The 21,928-nt window shown below is 46.1% G+C and overlaps 1 protein-coding gene across 1 annotated transcript in view; it reads left to right on the plus strand.

Moving 5' to 3' along the window:
- Positions 1–21,928, plus strand: part of MERTK (MER proto-oncogene, tyrosine kinase) — a 115,892-nt gene that overhangs the window by 34,540 nt on the left and 59,424 nt on the right. The window contains exons 3-4 of the mRNA XM_043918785.1: positions 9,001–9,101; positions 14,508–14,681. Of these exons, the coding sequence (XP_043774720.1) occupies positions 9,001–9,101; positions 14,508–14,681 (275 nt within the window). The remainder of the gene's footprint in view (positions 1–9,000; positions 9,102–14,507; positions 14,682–21,928) is intronic.

The raw sequence follows: 21,928 nt of genomic DNA on the forward strand, positions 1-21,928 counted from the left end.
TCTTGGTGATCGGACGCTCTTCCCAGCTGGCCTGCAAGTCCCCCCAAGTCCTGCCGGACTCCAGAGCTCTCCCAGTGGCTGAGAGCCGTGTCCTTGCCTGGTGTGAGGAGGCATCAGAATCGCTGGGTGGGCGTGGCGCTTGTCAGACAGTGCATCCCTTTCCTTTGCCCGTCTCTTCTTCCCCCTCCTCTCCCAGCAGCCCCTGTGGCCACAGATACTGATGCTGATGTCGACCTCGTGCAGGGGTGGGAAGGAGGCTGAGAGTCTGAGTCTGGGAAGCTGAGACAGACCTTCAGCCACTTGGCTCTCCATCTCAACGTTCCACTTGGTATTGGCCCGGCCAGGCCAGGCCGTAACCCAATAACCCTTCATCCCAAGGACTGAGTCCTTATATGCCAGATCCTGGAGACAGTGAAACAGTTGCTCCTCTTCTCACCGTCCCTTTTCATTCTCTCTCTCTCTTTTTTGGCTATGTCATGTGACATGTGGGATGTTAGTTCCCCAACCAGGGGTCGAACCCATGTTGCCTGCAGTTCTGCAGTGGAAGCATGGAGTTAAACCACTGGACCTCCAGGGAACTCCCTCCCTCTCCATCCTCTCCTGTTTCCTCTTAGCCAGGAGGGCGTTTGTGTTTACATCAGGACCTCCTAGCACATGCAGATGTAGAATTAGGTGGACGGTGGTCAGGCTTACCTGGCGGCACTGGTGGTGAAGAACTCACCCGCCAGTGCAGGAGATGTAAGAGATGCAGGTGTGATCCCTGGGCTGGGAAGATACCCTGGAGGAGGGCATGGCAACCCTCTCCAGATATTTTTGCCTGGAGAGTCCCATGGTCAGAGAAGTCTAGCGGGCTATAGTCCGTGGGGTCGCAAAGAATCAGACACAACTGAAGCAACTTAGCAGGCACACGTGGACTGTACTCACTGAAAGCTCAAGGTGAGGTCGGAGCCCAGCAGCCATGACGCAAGAGCCTTTTCTCTGGGACTGCGCCACGCCGAGCGGAGCCTCTGTGATCTGTTGTTTTTACTTTCTCTGACCCGATGTTTGGGCCACTTCCAGGCTGTGTCACATCTTTGGGTGAGTCACTGTATGTTTCCTTCTCAGGGAAACCACCTCTGAGTTACCACGGACCTGGTGACTCCAGCTGGAGTTCACTGTGTCAACACGTCCATAAGATTCCCCCTCCTTTTTTTTCTGCATTTTCCAAGTTATCTTGGTCATCATCAAGGCATAGAAAACAACTTGCACGTCTCTCATTGGTCGACGTAAACTCTGGCTCCGTATCCCGGGCTGCCACTCTCAGCTAGTGACTGAGACCACGCCGGAGACTTGACTGTATTTTTTTCTCCATCATCTACAGAACACAGATGTTTTTCCATTATACAGACACAGCTTCTGATGGGAGAACTAAAATCACCATTTCATAAGGAATAAGGTGTAAAGGCTTATGAAAACAAAGTCTTGGTCCCACCGAGTGTCATTTACAAGGAAAGCGCAGCCCTGCTCTGGCTGGGAGTTCCAAGTTGGGGTCTTGCCACTGGCTCTTATGAGACCGTAAATGAGCCTCTGTGTCTTTCTCGGTCTTCTTGCCAAAGAGATGGAATTGGACCACCAGACTGAAAGCTCTGGGTGTGCTCTGAAGGGCCGTGACATATTCAAGAGACTTGGAGAATTTTTACACCTAGAGTAGGCAGTGTCTTATTTTGAACTTAGGTCTTTAGAGATTGGAAGGTGACTAGGTGAAATTTTGAGAACTTTAGAGAAAAATGTATACTTTTGCACATATTTGGTTGAACTCTCATAAAGTCATTCGGAAGGGAAGCAAATCTTATGTGACCTCCCAACTGAGCAAATTTAGTGATCAGAATTCTTACAAAGGATGGACACTCAGCTGGACCGAGTAATATTTGGAGCAGCATCAAGTCCACCACTGAGATATTCACTTTATTAGTGTTCAGGTAGCTGTGGGTAATTCAGTGAAGTAAATTGAAGTAGCTTGATCCAAGATGATAAATATTTGTATAATTTCTTTGCAAGATAGAAGGATGTTGGAGAGCCTAATTTGATGTCTTTTAGATGAGGACCCTGAGGTCCTTATAAATTAGGATGACTTGCCCAGGGTAACTAGGTAGTAAGCTGGGAGTAAGCTTAACTAGGGAGCCTGATTTGCACACCTCTCCTCATATCCTCTTTTCTCACATCTCATGGGCCCCAAGGAAATTCACTCTGGTTCCCAGCAAAGTGAAGAGTTAAAAACTAGTTCTAAGCTTTCAGTGTATGCCATTTTACCAGGAATTCATTAGCTTGTAATTTTGTTGGAGATGCCACCAACAGTACCTGCATGGACCACATTTATTTAAGCAAATGTGCAAATGATAGATGACTACATATAAGCAGGGATCAGATTTCTATTAGTATTGATAGAGTCAAGAGTCATCTTGCATTAATAGGTGTAGGGAACACTCAGTGTCTGGTTGGAGTATCCGTAATCAATAGCTTGGTGGTTAATACAGAAAATCTCCACCAACACCCCTCCTTACTCCTGGCCCCATGCCCCCCACCCCATGCCTAATCCTGGATGGTGCATCACTGGAAAGCAGTTGCTAGACCTCCGTTGTGGGACTTGTCACCAGGCTGGACATCCGCCTTGACACTCCTCTCAGTATCCTACCCCATCTACACCTGATATCAGCTCAAACCGTAGGGTGTCTGTTCGTCTAGCCTGGGGACCCTGTGTAGCCAAGACTTCCCAATGAAGTCTCTAAAGAAGAGTGTAATTCCTGGGACAGTTATTCCTAAGGGCTTCCAAGGTGGTGCAGTGGTCAAGAATCTGCCTGCCAGTGCAGGAGATGCAGGTTAGATCCCTGAATCAGAAATATTTCCTGGAGAAGGGAATGGCAACCCACTCCAGTATTCTTGCCTGGGAAATCCCCATGGACAAAGGAGCCTGGTGGGCTACAGTCCTTGGGGTTGCAAAGAATCAGACACGACTTGCAGACTAGACAGCAACAGTTACCTCTATAGTCTGGTATAAGGTGGGAAATAGCTCTCTGGCTTAGGTTGAAACACTCATCAGGTAAAATTTTCCAGGAAGGCACCAGCCTTCAGATCAGAAGACTTGAGGAGACCCACCCTCAAGCAAAAACAAAAACTGATGCTCTTGTATATTGATAGGCCCTGCAGACTTCGTTATTGGGCGATTTATGGCAAAGGGAGTGTTTGATATTTGTTTTCTGTGTAGTCTGAGGGTTCCCAATGCTCTTTAAATCCTGGCATCCTTCCCAGTGACTCAAGCTGGACAGATTTTACTTTCTTAGTACATTTTCCTGGTAAACGTGTTAAGTGGGTAGTTTGGGTTCCTGCGTGCTCCTTGTGCCTGAGAGACTTGTGTTGGTGGGCCCCTGCAGGCTCTGAGAGCCAAGATCCTTGCCCCACCCTGCCCCAGCTGGGTCTGCCTGATGCCATCACTGGTTGCTCTTTATCCTGCTGCTTTTGGTGACCCCAAAGATGGAATCGTACATGGGAGATCAGCCAAGCCATCAGCTGGAAAAGCTATTTTTAGCCATAGATTGCTGAGACTTTCAGACTTGCTTTATATTCAATTCAGACTCTTTTCAGGTCAGATTTTGTACCAGATTCCTGAACTCAGTTTATCCATGGAATCCTGTCAGCACTATCTGAAGGACGGCTGGTTAAATGGGATGCTTATCAGTGGGTCTTTGTATTCTTTTTTTAGCTTTTTTTCCTTTCATTTTTAATGTTTGTTTGTTTTTTATTGTTGTAACATACACATAACATAGGCTTCCTGGGTGGTTCAGTGGTTAAAAAAGATCCACCTCTAATGTGGATTCGATCCCTGGATTGGGACAATCCCCTAGAGAAGGAAATGGCAACCCACTCCAGTTTATTCTTGCCTGGGAAATCCCATGGACAGATGAACCTGGCGGGCTGCAGTCCCTGGGGTCACAAAGAGTCAGGTATCACTTAGCTACTGAGCTCACATGCACACATAAAATAAAACACCATTTTAACCCTTTTTGAATATCCAAGTCAGTGACCTTGAGTACATTCACATTTTTATGCAACTATCACCGCCATCCATCTCCAGAATTCTTACATCATCTCAAAGTGAAACTCCATACCCATGAACACTAACTCCTCACTCCCCATCCCCTCCTGCCCTTGGCAACCTCTGTTCCACATTTTTTCTCTATGAATTTGACCAGTCTAGGTATTCAAGAGGAGTCAACTAATATTGGTCCCATTTTGTATTTCCTTTCTTTTTTTAAATGACCAAATATTTATTGAGTTCCAGATTTCCCATAGGTGCATACATGGTGTAGAGGTGGGTGTTAGACCCTCCATTTCTGAGAAGGAACAGAGGCACAGACAGACAGGTGGAGAGATGTGTATGCACTCCCCATACAGGTGACTCAGTTAGTAAAGAATCTGCCTGCCAGTTCAGGAGACCTGGGCTCGATCCTCATCTGGGAAGATCTGCTGGAGGAGGGCATGGCAACCCACTCCAGGATTCTTGCCTGGGAAACCCCATGGACAGAGGAGCCTGGCGGGCTACAGTCCATGGGATCACAAAGTCAGACATGGCTTATCAACTAAACTACCACCACTACCACAAGCCATCTGTGAGCAGGTCAGCCTAGTTGTAACAACTCTGGGGGCCAGAGAGATGTGTGTCCTTGTAGGATGTTCTGGGGCTATGTTAGCTGAGGGGATCCTGCTGGGGATGAGCCTTTGCAGCTGCCAGCCCCCTTTCAACTCCCCCTTCCTCACCTCTCCAGATGGTTCCTGTCTAGACATTGGGTCTGAGTCTATGGTTTCTTTGGTCTTCCCCCGTTCAGATGTTTGACTGGAATCTGTTGGAATTCTTAAACCTTTATTAAAAAGTGCCTGCACATGGTAAAGTAGTCTGTCTGTCCCACTCCAGCCCCAGTGCTTTCCCGATGGGGAGCAGAGGTGACCCACTGATTGGGTAACTTTCCAGAGATATTCAGAGTCATGTGTGTGTGTCTGTGTGTGTGTGTGTGTGTGTGTGTGTGTGGTGTGTGCATGCCCGTGCCAGGCCCCAGCATGGTATGTTAATCTAATAGAGTATTACTCACGGCTGTGGTTAAATCAGTACCCAGGGTTCACAATTTCTGTGGCTGTGGAAATGCTATTTTCAGCCAAATCATGTCGTCAAACTGTAATTACATTGGCCTTCTTGTCAAGCTTTTTGATCTTCCTGAATTTAATAGTTTCCTTGCCTGCCTGTTAGTTCACTTAATTTTGTTATTTTTTGATCGCTCATTCTGCTCCATGTTTGAAAGGAAAATAGGCATCTCCTCTCAAAATGACACATTTCTCAGGACTGGAGTTTTTCCTTGGAGGTGCCAGACTTGGAGCCGTTCCTTTCTCTCCAGCCCAGACACATTGCCCTCCAGGCCTGGGGTCTGGCTGAGTCATTTTTGCTCTTATTGTTGGGAGCCTCATTCCTCCTGATTTCTAGCTCCTGTCTCCCAGAGCCCAGCTTCCCCTCTTCCTGGCTTACTCCCTCACTTTACGTGGAGCCCAGCCCCCTTCTTGCTTTCTGGGCTCTTGAATATCTGAAAATGCCATATTTTTCCTACTCTGATCAAAAGACAGTTTGACCAGATACAGAATTTAAAAGGAAAACAATTTCCTGTTGTCACCTTGAAGTCACTGAGCTATTTCCTTTTTGCTCTGAGATTTGTTCTTGAGAAGCATGATGCTGTTCTGATTCACTAGTAAATCACCTGCTTTTCCTTTCTCTGAAACCTTTTGGGAGTTTCCACTTTATCTTAGATGTGTGACACGTCTAAAGGGCTTAGTGAAGCCCCTTGGTGGGTCTTTTCTCTCTTGCTGTGCTGCCTGCCTAATGGTTAGGTTTGGAAAGATCCACATCTCCAGTTCTGGGCATTTTCTTGAATCATATCCTCCCCCTCCACTCTCTGTGTTCTTTCTGGAATTCCTTACTCAGTCGTAGGAATGTCTAGATTGCTATTCTGCGAGCGGAGCCTTTCCTGCTGTTTCTCCCGGGGAGAAGGAGGAGGTGGGGGACCACTTCCCCATTTTGAGTCCCAGCCACACCCTGCCTTCATCCCGGGAGCCTTTATGTGATGTCTATGAAACAAAAAGTAGAATTATTTGGGAAAAGCGTTCCTGTGCTATAGGTGAGATGAATCTGGACTTGGTAATTAATGCAGACACAAATGGTCCTTCTCACCAGATGCTGCTAAACCCTGCCTAAAGCAAATGAGTAAAGACCAAGTGTTTGTTTTCAGGCAAGGCTTTATTGATTCTTTTTTGTATTTCTTTCTTTTAAAAAAAAAAAAAAAACACAACAGAAAGTGACCAAATATTCATTGAGTTTTGTGTTCTCCTGCTCTTTCCCAGTCTGAATTTTCCCTGCTGGTTGGTTGAAAATGCTCCTAGACTTTTCTGTGCAGTCTGATTTCTGCAGCCTGCGTGTGCCGCTCCATGGTTATCTGCGTCTGCTGATTCCTTGGGTTCCCCAGGGCCTGAGTACCCTGGCCTGGGTGCAGCCTCACGGCGGCTGTGGCCTGCCTTTCTTTCTGGCTGTCACTTCCCCTCTGGTTCCTGGCTCACTGATTCTTGGATCTCATCGTCCACTCTGTTCAGCTCCTCCCTGGCTTTTCCTGCAAAAAAATGATGCCTCTTTCAAAGTGAACTTGTGAAATGAGTGGAAACGATGCTCTTTTCAGTAGCCATGACCTTGGTTTCCCTCAGAACTACAAAGAAGGCTCGACTGATCAGCACACAGAATCTGCCAGAAGCTGCGTGCACTATGCAGCCCCTGCTTGTTACCCGCAGTGAGCAGCACACCAGCTCCTCTTCCTCTTTGCTTCATCCCCTTCTGGTAACCATGACACCCCAGCAGATTCGCAGGGAGGGTCCACTAGCCCCTTATTTGGAGATCTTTGTCCTGTGAGGTCTCTTTCCATGTTCTTCTGGTGACCTCTAGGCACTCTGACATAAAGCCCCTTCCCTAAAGCTTGGCCTTCCTGGTGGCTCAGATGGTAAAGAATCTGCCTGCAGGAGACTCGGGTCCGATCCCTGGGTTTGGAAGATTCTCCTGGAGAAGGGAAAGGCAACGCACTCCAGTATTCTTGCCTGGAGAATTCCATGGAAAGAGAGGGTCCTGGTGGGCTAGAGTCCATGGGATTGTAAAGAGTCAGACAAAGACTGAGCGACTAACACTTTCCCAAATAAGTTGCATCGAGGAGCAAGCCGCTAGGAAGACACGTGGACCTCTCCACGTTTTTCTTTTTTTCCCTTTTTCCGCTATCACAGTCTTCTTGGTTGTGTCTGATGCACAGAGAGGAAACCAGTGCTGTGGGGCTAATAAAGGTGTCCTCTTTCAGGGAGCGTCGGAGAGTATTTCAGAGTGTTCTCTCATCCCCTGCTGCCCCAGCTAAGAGCAGGTGTCATATCTGTGTTATATCTCCCTGTTTGTAAACATGTTGAGAAATTGACAAGCAGGACTCTGAACCTCTTTGAGCCAAGGCCTCCTGTTTATATCAGATATTTAATAATGTACCATGTTTACACTGTGATATGAGGAAAACAAAAGGAAGGTGCCTGGTAATTAAACAGTGTGCACGTGACGGTGTAAATACTGGGCATGACGACACCAGGAGAGGTAATAAAGTCCACGGCAGCTAGCGCCACGCACACACTCCTGCAGACAGAGCTGCTGTCAGTCATCCTTTTTCCAGACGATGACTGAGTCACCGCCACGCTCAAAACAGGACAAGGAGATGCTAGCTTACCATTTGCATGGTCCTGGGCAATGAAATGGATATTAACACCAGGCAAATTACCTTGTGTGTATATGATGGGGTTCGGTTCCAGTCTCTGAAGGTCATTTGGGTTGTGGAAAAGTTGCCTCTGACCCCTGAAAGCCATGTTGGCCCCTAGTTACGTGGCCATCCAGGACAGTCCCACAAATTTGCAAAATGCCTTGAGGAGTTGTACTCTGATACAGAGAACCCTGGTGTAGAGCCTACCACAGAAATCCAGACAAGTGAGCACACGGGCGTTAGGCAGGGCTGTTAGGAGAAACAGAACCAATAGGATACACACGTGTGAAAAGAGAGAGAGCAAAAAAAAATTATTTTAAAGATTGATGTCACTGTTGTTGTCATTGTTGTTGAAGTCGTGTCTGACTCTGTGACCCCATGGACTGTAGCCCACGGGGCTGCTCTGTCCATGGGATTTCCCAGGCAAGAATACCGGAGTGGGTCGACATTTCCTCCTCCGGGGGGTCTTCTCAACCCAGGGATCAAACCCATGTCTCCTTCATTCTTTACCACTGAGCCACTAGGGAAGCCTCTAATGTAATATTGGTGTGCAGTCACTCAGTCATGCCTGACTCTTTGCGACCTCATAGACTGCAGCACTCCAGGCTTCTCTGTCCTTCACTGTCTCCTGGAGTGTGCTCAAACTCACGTCCACTGAGTTGGTGATGCCATCCAACCATCTCATCCTCTGCTGCCCTCTTCTCCTTTTGCCCTCAGTCTGTTCCAGCATCAGGTAATGGTAGGTGCTGCCCGATCTGAAATCTGTGGCGTGTCAGTGGGAGACCCAGCGGAGAGCTGACGTTGCAGCCTTGCGTTCTAAAGGCAGTTTGGAGGCAGAATGCCTTGTTCCTCAGAGGACCTCAGTCTATTCTCATAAGACATTTAAGTGACTAAATGAGACCCACTCAAGCAATAGAGGATAATCCACCTTACTCTGAGTCTACTGACTTGAATATGAGTCACATCTGAAAAATACCTTCACAGAAAAATATCTGCATCTAGAGTAATGATTGACCAAATCTCGAGGTGCCACGACCTAGCCATGTTGACATACATGGTTAATCACCACAGTGAAAGACAAAGAAGTTGAAGAATGTTGATTCCTGTAGTAGAAACTCAAAAGGTCATCAATGAAATATCTTTGTGTTTCTCTCTCAAGCATAACCAGTGTGCAGCGTTCAGACAACGGGTCATACGTCTGTAAGATGAAAATAAACAGCGAAGAGATCGTGTCTGACCCCATCTACATCGAGGTTCAAGGTGAGTCCAAGGTGTCCAGTTGCCACTTGGTGGTTTGTTTTAGAGCCTGTGTTAATTGCCTTGTGCATAATGCCCCAGAGCTTGGCATGCCCATTTGTTTATTGTTGGGTTTTAAAAAAATTTTTAATAGAAGTTGATATACCATATTGTGTAAGTTTCAGGTGTATAGCAAAGTGACTCAGATATAGATAGATAGAGACATACATATATATATACATATATATAGAATACATATATGTATATATATATTTATGTATGTATGTTTGATATTTAATCGCTAAGTTGCATCTGACTCTTTTGTGACCTCATGGACTGTAGCCCATCAGGCTTCTCTGTCCATGGGATTTTCCAGGCAAGAATACTGGAATGGGTTGCCATTTCCTTTTCCAAAAGATCTTCCCAACCCTGGGATTGAACTCATGTCTCTGTATTGGCAGCTTTACTGCTGAGCCACCAAAGAAACTGTGTGTATATGTATATTATATATTCTTTTTCAGATTCTTTTCCCATATAAGCTGTTATAAAACATTGAGTATAGTTCCCTGTGCTATATAGGAGGTCTTTGATGTTTAGCTATTTTATATATAGTAGTGTGTTTATGTTACTCTCAAATTCCTAATTTATCCCATTTCTATGCATACTTTGTGTGCAAAACTTCCAGATCCTTAAGCACTGAGATTTTAAAGGCCATCTTCTTTCTTAGATTATAGGTTATTATGAAATGAACTTAATTCTTAAAGATTTAGCTCTGTTAGGCACCAAGCCTGAGACAAAAAGGGATTATGGACCTCCTTGCCTTAAGGTTATTTATAATTTAAAAAACTAAAGTCTTGGGACTTCCCTGGTGGTCCAGTGGTAAAGAATCCACCTTCCAATTCAGGGGACGTGGTTTTGATGCCTGGTCAGGGGACTAAGGTCCCACATGCTCTGGGGCAACTAAGACCCAGCACAGCCAAAATCAAAACAACAACAAATATAAAACCTGAAGTCTGTTTTAGGAAGCAGAATGCAATTTATTAAACTGTTCTCAGTGCTGGCACCAGATGCCACTCACCTGGTCAAGTGCCAGTGTCCTATATTTATTATTTAGTGTCCTTTACTACAGTGGTGACTTCGCCAAAGCCTTTGACTGTGTGAAGCACAATAAACTGTGGAAAATGCTGAAAGAAATGGGAATACCAGACCACCTGACCTGCCTTTTGAGAAACCTGTATGCAGGTCAGGAAGCAACAGTTAGAACTGGACATGGAACAACAGACTGGTTCCAAATTGGAAAAGCAGTACGTCAAGGCTGTATATTGTCACCCTGCTTATTTAACTTATATGCAGAGCACATCATGAGAAACGCTGGGCTGGAAGAAGCACAAGCTGGAATCAAGATTGCCAGGAGAAATATCAATAACCTCAGATATGCAGATGACACCACCCTTATGGCAAGAAGTGAAGAAGAACTAAAAAGCCTCGATGAAAGTGAAAGAGAAGAGTGAAAAAGTTGGCTTAAAGCTCAACATTCAGAAAACTAAGATCATGGCATCTGGTCCCATCACCTCATGGGAAATAGATGGGGAGATAGTGGAAACAGTGTCGGACTTTAATTTTTGGGGCTCCAAAATCACTGCGGATGGTGACTGCAGCCATGAAATTAAAAGATGCTTACTCCTTGGAAGGAAAGTTAGGACCAACCTAGATAGCATATTAAAAAGCAGAGATATTACTTTGCAAACAAAGGTCCATCTAGTCAAGGCTATGGTTTTCCCAGTGGTCATGTATGGATGTGAGAGTTGGACTGTGAAGAAAGCTGAGCACCAAAAAATTGATGCTTTTGAGCTGTGGTGTTGGAGAAGCCTCTTGAGAGTCCCTTGGACTGCAAGGAGATCCAACCAGTCTATCCTAAAGGAGATCAGTCCTGGGTGTTCATTGGAAGGACTGATGCTGAAGCTGACACTCCAATACTTTGGCCACCTCATGCGAAGAGTTGACTCATTGGAAAAGACCCTGATGCTGGGAGGGATTGGGGGCAGGAGGAGAAGAGGACGACAGAGGATGAGATCACTGGATGGCATCACCGACTCGATGGGCATGAGTTTGAGTAAATTCCAGGAGTTGGTGATGGGCAGGGAGGCGTGTCGTGCTGCGATTCATGGGGCCGCAAAGAGTGGGACACGACTGAGCGACTGAACTGAACTGAACTGAAACTGACTGCAGTGGTCCCCACCCTTTTTGGCACTGGGGATCAGTTTCATGGAAAATAATTTTTCCCCAGACAGAGGGGTGGACGGCGGGGCTGGAGGAGGGGGGTGGTTATGGTTTCGAAACCATTCAAGTGCATGACATTTATTGTACCCATTGTTTCTATTACATCAGCAACACCTCAGATCATCAGGCATTAGATCCTGGAGGCTGGGGACCCCTGCTTTCCTATCTTGCTTATGCAGACAGTGAAACCAGGGAGAATAAGCTAGTTTCAACTCTGCCTGGGATTCCTTTTTCAATCCTTAGGGTTTCTCAGGCACGTGATTCAGTGCAGTTCTGATGCCATGCCATGCCATGGGCTTGGTAGGGGAGAACTGGGGCATCAGGCAAGGAGGAAGGCAGCCTCCGCCCTCGAGGAAGCTGAACTCTCGTGGGGACATGAGCTGACGCACAGGTGAGCCAGGCAGGTCCTGTATCTTGGGCCTTGCCTGTCTGGTTCAGCAATGGCAGGGCCTGCCAAGAGGGGCTTCGAGGAAGAAGCATCTTCATCATCAACCCAGGTGGCCACTCCCCACTGTCCCAGGGACGTGTCCTCCAGGGTCTCTGCATCCCTGCTCGCCAAGGAGCCCCATCTACAGGGTCATCAGGAGAATGGCTTTACTGCTTTCTCCTCACCCTTCTCATCACAGGCTTCAGAGAAGGTGATTCGCTTTTCAGCGAAGTTCAAGGAGACTTGTCTCCCACTGAAAGGCTGGAGAAGGACATGTCCCCTGGAGAAGGACATAGCAGCCCACTCCAGTGTTCTTGCCTGGAGAACTGCCTGAGAGAGCAGCCCATGGGGTCACACAGAGTCAGACATGACTGAAGTGACTTGGCAGGCACGCGTGCATGTCCCAAACTGGACGGCCATGCCACAGGATTCTGTTAGTATCCACTGGAGGGGAGGGTTCCTACATTTGCTGCTAATCTGGGAAAACTGTTCAGAAGACATTTTACTTATAAAATCCCAGGAAAAAAAAATTGCCCAGGGTAGGAATGAGTTAGGTTCAGATGAAGCTTGGTAAAACACTGAAGCTTGGAAAAGAGTCCCATTTTACCACTCCCATGTTATTCCTGCTGGGACTGGATCTGTGAGCTCCCAGTCCCCAAAGAACACGATTTAAATGTTGGAGGTCAGTTCACTTGATCTGTTAAAATTTTGGCACATGCCCCAAATAAGTACCAACTGGCTGTCTCCGAGCTGTTCTTAACATCCTTTCACCGTAACCCCAGTTCTGGAATCAAAGTGGGAGATCTTGAGGCTGTAAATGTGTAACTCTGTCTACACTGTTTTCATGAGTTTAGGCTTGGAAAAACTGTTCAGTTTTACACAGGTGTACAGATTTTAAAATTTATTATCACCAACATGAAAGTCTCACACACAACAGGTTGTCCTCAAAAATGGACAGGCCACACCAGTCAGAATGACCGTGATCAAACAGTCTACAAATGATAAATGCTGGAGAGGGTGTGGAGAAAAAGGAAGCCTCCTATGCTTTTGGTGGGAATATCAATTGGTAACCACTATGGAAAACTGTATGGAGGTTCCTCAGAGGTTCCTCAAAAAACTAAAATTAGAGTTCCCATGTGATTCACCAATCCTACTCCTGGACAAACATCCAGAAAAGATGCAAACTTTAATTTGAAATGATACACGCACCCCAGTGTATCACAGCAGCACTCTTTACAATTGCCAAGACATGGAAGCAATATAAATGTCCATCAACAGTTGAATAGATAAAGAAGATGTGCCGTATAATGGAATATTGTGTGTGCTCAGTCGCTAAGTTGTGTCTGACTCTTTGGGACCCCATGGACTGTCCCAGGCTCCTCTGTCCATGGGATTTCCCAGGCAAGAATACTAGGGTGGGTTGTCATTTCCTTCTCCAGGGTATCTTCCCGACCTGCATCTCTGGCATTGGCAGACAGATTCTTGACTGCTGAGCCACCAGGAAGCCCATAGTGGAATATTACTCAGCCATAAAAAATGAAATAATGCCATTTGCAGAAACATAGATGGACCCAGAGATTATCATACTAAGTGAAGTCAGAGAGAGAAAGACAAATATATGGTATTGCTTATACATGGAAATGAAAAAAAAAAGGATACAAATGAACTTATTTATAAAGCAGAATCAGACTCACAGAAAAAGAAGACAAACTTGTGGTTACCAAAGAGGAAGGAGTAGAAGTTTCCGATGAATGGATACACAGCACCATGTATAAAATAAACAAGCATAGCACAGGGAACTCTATTCAATATCTTGTAGTAACCTATAATGGAAAAGAATCTGAAAGAGTATGTATTTTTGCATATGTATAATTGAATCACTTCACCATACACCTGAAACTAATGCAGCATTATAAATCAAGTATGCATGCTCAGTTGCTCCATCGTGTCCAACTCTTTGCAACCCCGTGGACTGTAGCTCACCAGGCTCCTCTGTCCATGGGATTCTCCAGGCAAGAATACTGGAGTGGGTTGCCATTTCCTCCTCCAAGAGATCTTCCCAACCCAGAGATCGAACCCGCGTCCCCTGCGCCTCCTGCGTTGGCAGGCTGACTCTTTACTGCTGCACCACCTGGGAAGCCGTCAATCAAGTATTTTAAAAGGGGGGGAGGGGCAGACCTGTCACGTGGCTTTGTTTTCACTCCATGTTTATTGAAGGAATCCTGCCAGCCTTTCCCAGGAGCTTAAGCAACACCTAATTTCGCAACTGCCAGGCCTCCCTTCTGGAAAAACCAGCTCTGAATCACCGTTGCTCCTTTGGGAAAGTGTCCTAGAAAGCCAGCTAGAGCTAGACTGGTAGGAATTAGCTTCTGTGTGGTTTCTTACTCAACTTCATCGAGGTGAAAGCTGACCATTTCAGACCTGAGTGGTGGACAGAAAGTAAAAGTTTAGTCGCTCAGTCGTGTCTGACTCCTTGCGACCTCATGGACTGTAGTGCACCAGGTACCTCTGTCCATGGGATTTCCCAGGCAAGAGCACTGGAGTGGGCTGCCATGTCCTTCTCCAGGGGGTCTTCCCGACCCAGGGAGCAAACCCACGTCTCCTGCATTGCAGGCTGGTGGGCAGACAGAACTGTTGCGAGTCTGGTGCGGTTTTCATTCACCTGGGCGCTGCGTCTTGGCCTGAGAATCTAAACCTTCTCCCACTTACCACTTCCTCTGCAGGACTTCCTCACTTCACGAGGCAGCCCGAGAGCATGAATGTCACCAGAGACACAGCCTTCAACCTCACCTGTCAGGCCGTGGGTCCCCCCGAGCCCGTCAACATTTACTGGGTTCAAAACAGCAGCCGCGTTAATGAACTTCCAGAAAGCTCCCCCTCTGTTCTGACTGTTCCTGGTGAGTCTCAGCTGTGGCATTTGTTTATTATTTGCTTTCGGACAGTGGGAGGGAGCAGAGGTTGGGGGCGTGCCGAAGTGTACAGCGGCGGGCACTCGAGGAGGATAAAAACGCAGGTGGGGCAGCCCAGGGTGGCGACCAGATGGATGGGGAGGCAGGTGGAAGTCTGGGGGGTCAGAGGTCACAGTACAAGTGGCCAGAATCTTCGAGCCAGGGCGGCCAGGAAGCCCTGCTCACATCTCCCGTGGCAGCTGTGGTCCAGCTGGCCTGGCAGGTCTTGCCTTTCAGGAACCACTGATGTGAAGACCTCAGTGAGGTGGCGGTGAGGAAAATGCCTTGGTCATGGGGGCAGTTGTGGGAGGATTGAGTCACTGTGGGGCTGTGACTGCCGTGAAGGTCAGCAGTCATCTGCTTTCCATCTAAGTGGGCGTGACCTGGCCTCGGTCCCAGCCCTGCTCCCACAGTGTTCCGAGGGTCAGCGCCATGGATGGTTCTGTGCTGCAAAATCCCATGGGCTCCTCTTTGGTTCCTCTTCTTGCGTCTCCCAGCAATGTCTGGTGAGGTTACCACCCCCTAGCCCTCCCAGTCTGCGTGTACTCAAGGAGTATTCTGTGAGGACGCTGCATGCCAAAGGCGGCCTTCTGAAACCTGTCTTCCTGGCTTCCTGCCTCAGTGCTCTTCCTCTGCCCACGACAGGAGTTCTGAACATGCTGGGTGCCACAGGGCTCAGTGCTGGACCGAATTCTGTTCCCTCCGAGGCACTCCCGCCTGGGAGATCTCCTCTGGATCCTGGCTTCACGACCGTCCTTGTGATGATGACTTTGGACTTTGTATCTCTGGCTCAGACTACCCTCCTGAGCTTCATGCTCCTTTCCTGGCATGTCCACTTACTGGATATGCAAGTGTGTTAAAATGAAACTCTTAATTTCCCCCGTCCTCTGCCACAGAGCTCCCCATCCTAGTAAAGCGTGTCACCATCTGCCCATCCTTCCTGCTTCTCACTGTTTAGGTTGACCACATCAGGAGGTTGCCAGTTGTGCTCCCACGATGCATCTCACGTCTCTTTCCTGCCTCTCTGCTGCAGGGCCCTGCTCCAGGTCACCCCCAGCTCTTGCCAGCATCTCTGCAGTAGCACCCTAACTGGTCTGTTTGTGTCCAGCCTTATCCCCACTCTTGTCCTCCATGGTAGGTCATGTCCCCTGCCTGCTGGAGCTCTTCAGTGGCTGCCCGTTATCTTTGACTTTCTCTCAAGAGGCCTTTCTGTTCCTCCTCATAGGATCTGCGAGCTCTGGTCCCCACTCTACTTTCCAATCCCACCCCCACCCACTCTTTCCGCCCTGCTAATTAAGCACCAGTCACAGTGATTGTCTTTTGTTTTCTCAGAAGCATCCCCCTTCTCCCTGCCTCAGGACCTTTGCATCATTTCTTCTGTCTGCCTACAATGTTATTCCATTTGCCCTTCATCCCGTGACACATGTCAGGTAACACTTCTGCACAGAGGTCTTTCCTGGTCATTCTTTTGGGTCCTCCTCACTCCTTTGTTGACTCTCAGGCGTGGCACGTATTCTTGTGGACTTCCTTCGTTGCACTGGTCACAGTCTGTCATTACCCTGTTTATTTGTTTCGTCTCCTTGTCTGTCTTCTTAGAGAATGTATGCTTAGTAAGGACAAGGGCTTTGTCTCTCCCAAGACACAGCCTGACTCATGGTAGTACTCACTGAATGTTTATGGTGAGAATGGGCCAGCAAGTGATTGCCAGCTGGAGGTATTGTCTCTGAATCACTTTTCTTACTCCTGAGTCCACGAGGAATGTTATGATTGTCTCTGCCTTCATCTGAGTTTTCTTTGAGTTTCTCTGAGGAATTGATCATCAAATGACTTATTTGTTCAAAATCAACTTTAAAAAAATAGATTCCACCTGCTCTGGATGATTGTTTTGAAGTCCTGTAAAGAAGATTTGTGGGGCATACAATGAAATATGTAGGTTAAATTGACATATAATCAAATGCGTAGAACTCAAGCACACACTCAATGAGTCATGATAAATGTAGACAGTCATGTAACCACCACTTCAGTCAGTATGTAGAACATTGCTATCACCCCAGGAAGTACCCCCTTTTCCCTTTGGGTCAGCCTGCACCTCCCGCAGGTGACCTTGTTCTGATGTCTAGTTTCATATATAAATTTTGCCTGGTATTGAAATTTACATAAATGAAATCATAAGGTATGTATTCTTTTGTGTTGGGCCTCTGCATCTATTGAGGTCATATCGTTTTTCGCCTTTATTCTCTTCATGTGGCAGATTACATTGATTGGATTTTCGAATTTTAAACGAGTGTTGCATTCCTGGGCTAAACTCTGCTTGGTCTTGATGTATTGTGATAGATTCCATCGGCTGATAGATACTAAGTTAAATATTTTTGCATTTAATCTTTTTCCGGGGTAACACCGACTGCTTGTACTGCTGCTTCTGCTCCCAATCACTGTGAGTTAGTGAGGACCCGTGGTCAGGACAGCATCTGCCACAAGCCTGCCCTCACCGCAGCCGCCATCCACGAGTCTCAAGGGAGTCCCCAGGCCACCCGTACTCCTTACTTACTGGCTGTCAATTCGGAGCTTCCTATGGCCCCCCTTGGGTTTCCCAAATGGCTTCGTGGTAAAGAATCCACCTCCAATGCAGGAGGTGTGGGTTTCATCCCTGGATTGGGAAGATCCCCTGGAGGAAGAAATGGCAACCCACTCCAGTATTCTTGCCTGGAGAATCCCATGTTCAGAGGAGCCTGGTGGGCTACAGTCCAGAGGGTCACAGTCTGGTGTCCCTTCAGACTTAGTGACTAAACAACAGCCGTCATGACCCCTTTGGGTTCAGTGATTTTTTAGAATAACTCATAGAACTCAGAAGAGTGCTCTACTTACGTTATAGTTTATTTCACCAAGGACACACACAGGATGAAGTCTGGGAGGGTCTCAGATGCAGAGCTTTTCTGCCTTGAAGAGTGTCACCTGGTGCATCAGTGTGTTCACAGAACAAGAAACTACTGAGCTTTGGTGTTCAGAATTTTTTTATGGGGGCTTCATTATGGGGCATAACTGATCAAAGCGTTAACCATGACGGAGTACTGTCTCCAGACCTCCCTCTCGTTCCTAGAGGTCAGGAACTTGAGCTAGTATCAGGTGGATCAGAGCCCCAACCCTCCCGTCACAAGATTTAGTCATCCTGGTGACCAGTCCCCATCTTGAAGTCATCTATGGATCCGCCTTGAGTTGCCTCATTAGCATAACAAAGCCACTCTTGTTCCTCAGTAAATTACCAGGGACAAAAACTAGTGCAAGTCGTTATCACACAACAGCGTTCATGAAGGAAACTGGTTTATAATTTTGTTTTTGTGATGTCATTTTTGGCATCTGGGTAGCACTGACCTCATAAAACATAGTTGGAAAGTGTTCCCAACTCCTCTCTTTGTTGAAAGAGCTTGGTAGCGTTGGTGTTATTTTGAAAAGATGTGTGTGAAGTTAAGTGGAGATTGTAATCTCTTGTGTTTTGAATATTTTTTTTTTACCTTGCTTTTAAAAAAAAAAAAAAACACTTTTTATTTTATGTTGGAGTTAGCCAATTAACAGTGTTGTGGTAGTTTCGGGTGGCAGCAGAGGGGCTCAGCCAAGCATACACGGGTCTCTGTTCTCCCCCGGCCCCACGCCGGTCCTGCTGGTTCTCAGCACTGGACAGAGCGCCCTGGCTGCATAGTAGGACCTGGCTGGCTCTCCATTTGAAATATGCTGACTGCTTTCTCTCTGATCATGCAGTTTACATGACCTTTTTGGTGAAGGTTAATGTATTTGTTCACATTGAGTCTGAGGTTAACTGAAATCCCCAAGCATTTTTCTCATAAATTGCTGCAAAATCAAGACTCTCCTGCTTTTTGTATACTTAATTATTTTGAAATTTCAGCCTACCATGTGACCTTTATCCCTATGAAAATTTATCTCATCATCCCAATCTACTAAGGCCATTTTGAACCTTGATTCTCTTATTGGATTAGCAAATTCTCTCCCTGTTTCCTGTCTAGATTCTGATCCAACCAAGGACAAAACACAGTGGCCATCAGGCACCCTCTGAGTTGATATGAATTTATGAAATCAGCTCTTTTGTCTGCTTTTCAACCAGCAGTAAATCTGCCTAATTTTATTTTTTCCACCATTTATCTCTCCATCTTGTCTTCTAAGATATTCCTTGATACGTTGGACTAGGAACTGTCCTGGAAAGACTGGAAATCAGTTTGCAATTCATTTTGAAATCAGACTTGACTTCCTGTTGGTGAGCTGAACTCCACGCCTGTCCTCCTAGGACTCCGAGGCGCCAAGTTGACAACCTTCTCTGAAGTTCTACGGTGGATTCTGTCTCTCACCGATTTTGTACTTGCCAAAATCAGTATCATTTTCTTTATGAAAACAAGGACAAAATCTTTCCATCTCTGTTCATCTAGAATTTATTTTGTTTTACATTTTGGCCACTGCTCAGCATGTGGGATCTAGTTCCCTGACCAAGGATTAAACTCATATCCCCTGCATTGGAAGTAAAGAGTCCCAGTCACTGGACCACCAGGGAAGTCCCCATCTCTGTTCATCTAGAACTTTTCCTCTTCAGTTTTCTTAACAAGTGGAAGGATCTGCAAAATTTAATACCCAAGGCTATATATATTGATATAAGTTGTTTCAACTTGGTGACCTTATTTATTTCTAAATGGTCAGATATACCATTACAACTGACACCTATTTTGGGCTTTAGATTCTTTACAGTCTTCATTTTACTTTCTTTAATTTGAAGATTTTTGTTCTCTTTGGTGAAGAAGATAGAAGTAAAATAGAAATTGAGCATTCTTTAGGCTGATAGTGTGCTTTTTAACATAAACTTTAATGGGATATGGTTACATGAAGCTACATATGTGATAAACTTACACAAAGCAACACACACACACATACACACAAATGAGTCCACATGTAACTGGAAAAATCTGAATAAGCTCTGTGGAAGGTACCAGTGTCAGTTTTCTGGTTTTGACACTGTAGTTATTTGAGACGTTGGGGAGGTAGAGTGAAGGATACGTGGAACTCCCTGTCTGTTTCCGTAAATATATAGCTAACATTTCAGAATAAAAAATGTTTTAAACTGTTAAAATTTTGCAGCACTGTGAAAGAACTACATTCACACTTATTCTTATTTACTTCTATTCTTAACTTAGAGGACAATTTAGTGTGATACCTGAGCCCCTCCCAGTAAGTAGATGGTATTTAGGGAACTAGGCTGAGGCTGTTTTGACTTGAGATGGCTTTGCGGGGCTGTGTACCCACTCAGAGCCTGCCTGGAGCAGGCACATTTAGGAACAGGAAGATCATACACTTTTCCCTCATGATACCAGTTGTTTTTTCTTCTGTGACGTAGGCGCTGTCTTTAAGAAATGTGAGCAAAGAAGTACTTTGTCTAAAGGGCATGATTCTGAGTCAACAGAACCTGTCTCAAAGGTTACATGCTGTGTAATTCCATTTAGGTAACATTCTCAAAATGAAAGGGTTATGGTAATGATGTACACCTCAGCCCCTGCCAGGGATCAGGTTGACGGAAGGATGTTTGTTAAAGGGGTGGCGTGGGGGAGCTTTTTTTGTCTTGGCTCTACCACTAGGGCATGTGGGATCTTAGTTCCCCAACCAGGGGTCAAACCTGCACCCCCTGCAGTCAACGCTCAGAGTCTTAACCACTGGACCCCCAGGGAAGGCCCTGGGAGCTTCTTTTTGGTGATGAAACAGTTGATTTGTATACATATTTATACCTGTAATAAAATTTCATGGAAATTTCATAAAAGTCCACCCTCCCCCAAATAAAGCAAAACCAAAAACTAGTGAAATCTGAATAAGGCCTGCCTGTATTTTAGTTAGTAGTATTGGGCTTCCTGGGTGGTTCAGTTGCAGGAGACACAAGAGATGCAGGTTCAGTCCCTGGTTGGGAAGGTCACCTGGAGGAGGAAATGGCAATCCACTCCAGTATTGTTGCCTGGAAAATCCCATAGACAGAGGAGCCTGGTGGGCTACAGTCCAGAGGGGTACAAAGAGCTGGACACGACAACAACTGAGCATATGTACAGTGCTCCAAAGTCACTTGATCATGTTACTGTGATTACGTAAGGTGTCACCACCAGGGGAACCTGGGTGAAGGGTGCTAGGAGCTCTGTACTAGTTCTGTAATTTCTTGCGAATCGAAAACTATTTCAAAACAAAGTCACTTTTTCCCCCCAAGGAAGTACTTTGTCATCAGCAAAATCGAGTCCCAAAATAAAGAGCAGAGCTACAGAAAGCTTTTGCTCTATGGTGTTTAGCGACAAGATATGTTATAGGTTAAGTGGTTGAGATCCCATTAACTAGTGTCAGTTCACCATTATGTGTCCCTAGGCAAGTTACTTGCCTTCTTTATATAAAATAGGGATAATAACAGTGTCTACCTCACAGAACCTTTGTGAAGATTCAGTGAAATAATGTATGTAAGGACTTTGGTACAGAAGCAACCTACAGGAGTGACTCAAACGTTACCTGAAACAAATTTTTATATGAAACAATTACTAAAACTCACTGTCCATTCTGAGCTACCTTCCTACCAGGATCAGGAACTTAGGCTGATCTTTCTGGTTTTTACTTTTTTGAAAAAATGTTTTTATTGACTTCTTTATTTTTGGCTGTGCTGGGTCTTCATTGCTGCTCAGGCTTTTCTTAGTTGGGGCAAGCGGGGGCTACTCTTAGTTGCAGGACGCGGGCCTCCCATTGCGGTGGCTTCTCTTGTTGCGGAACAGAGGCTCTAGAGCACAGGCTGTCACTGTGGTGCACCGGCTGAGCTGTTCCCCAGCACGTGGGATCTTCGCAGACCAGGGAGCAAACCCATGTCACCTGCATTGGCAGGTGGATTCTTCACCACTGAGCCAGCAGGAACGTCCTGGTTTTTACTTTTAAAAAATACTTGTTTTATGTTAAAATCCACATTCAGAAAGCAGCTAAGCTAGTTTTGCTTTTAGTTAATTGGCTATAGTGCTTTTCTTTTTTATTATTATTACTATTTTGGGGCCATAGAGCAAGGCATGCAAGAGTCTTAGTTCCTGGACCAGGGATTGAACTGGCACTTCTTGCAGTGGAAGCATGGAGTCTTAATCACTGGCCACCAGGGAAGTCCCTGTAGTTTTTGTGGTTTTTTTGAAAATTTTTTTTAT

This window comes from Cervus elaphus, chromosome 11 (assembly GCF_910594005.1).
Source record: "Cervus elaphus chromosome 11, mCerEla1.1, whole genome shotgun sequence".
Taxonomy (NCBI): Eukaryota; Metazoa; Chordata; class Mammalia; order Artiodactyla; family Cervidae; genus Cervus; species Cervus elaphus.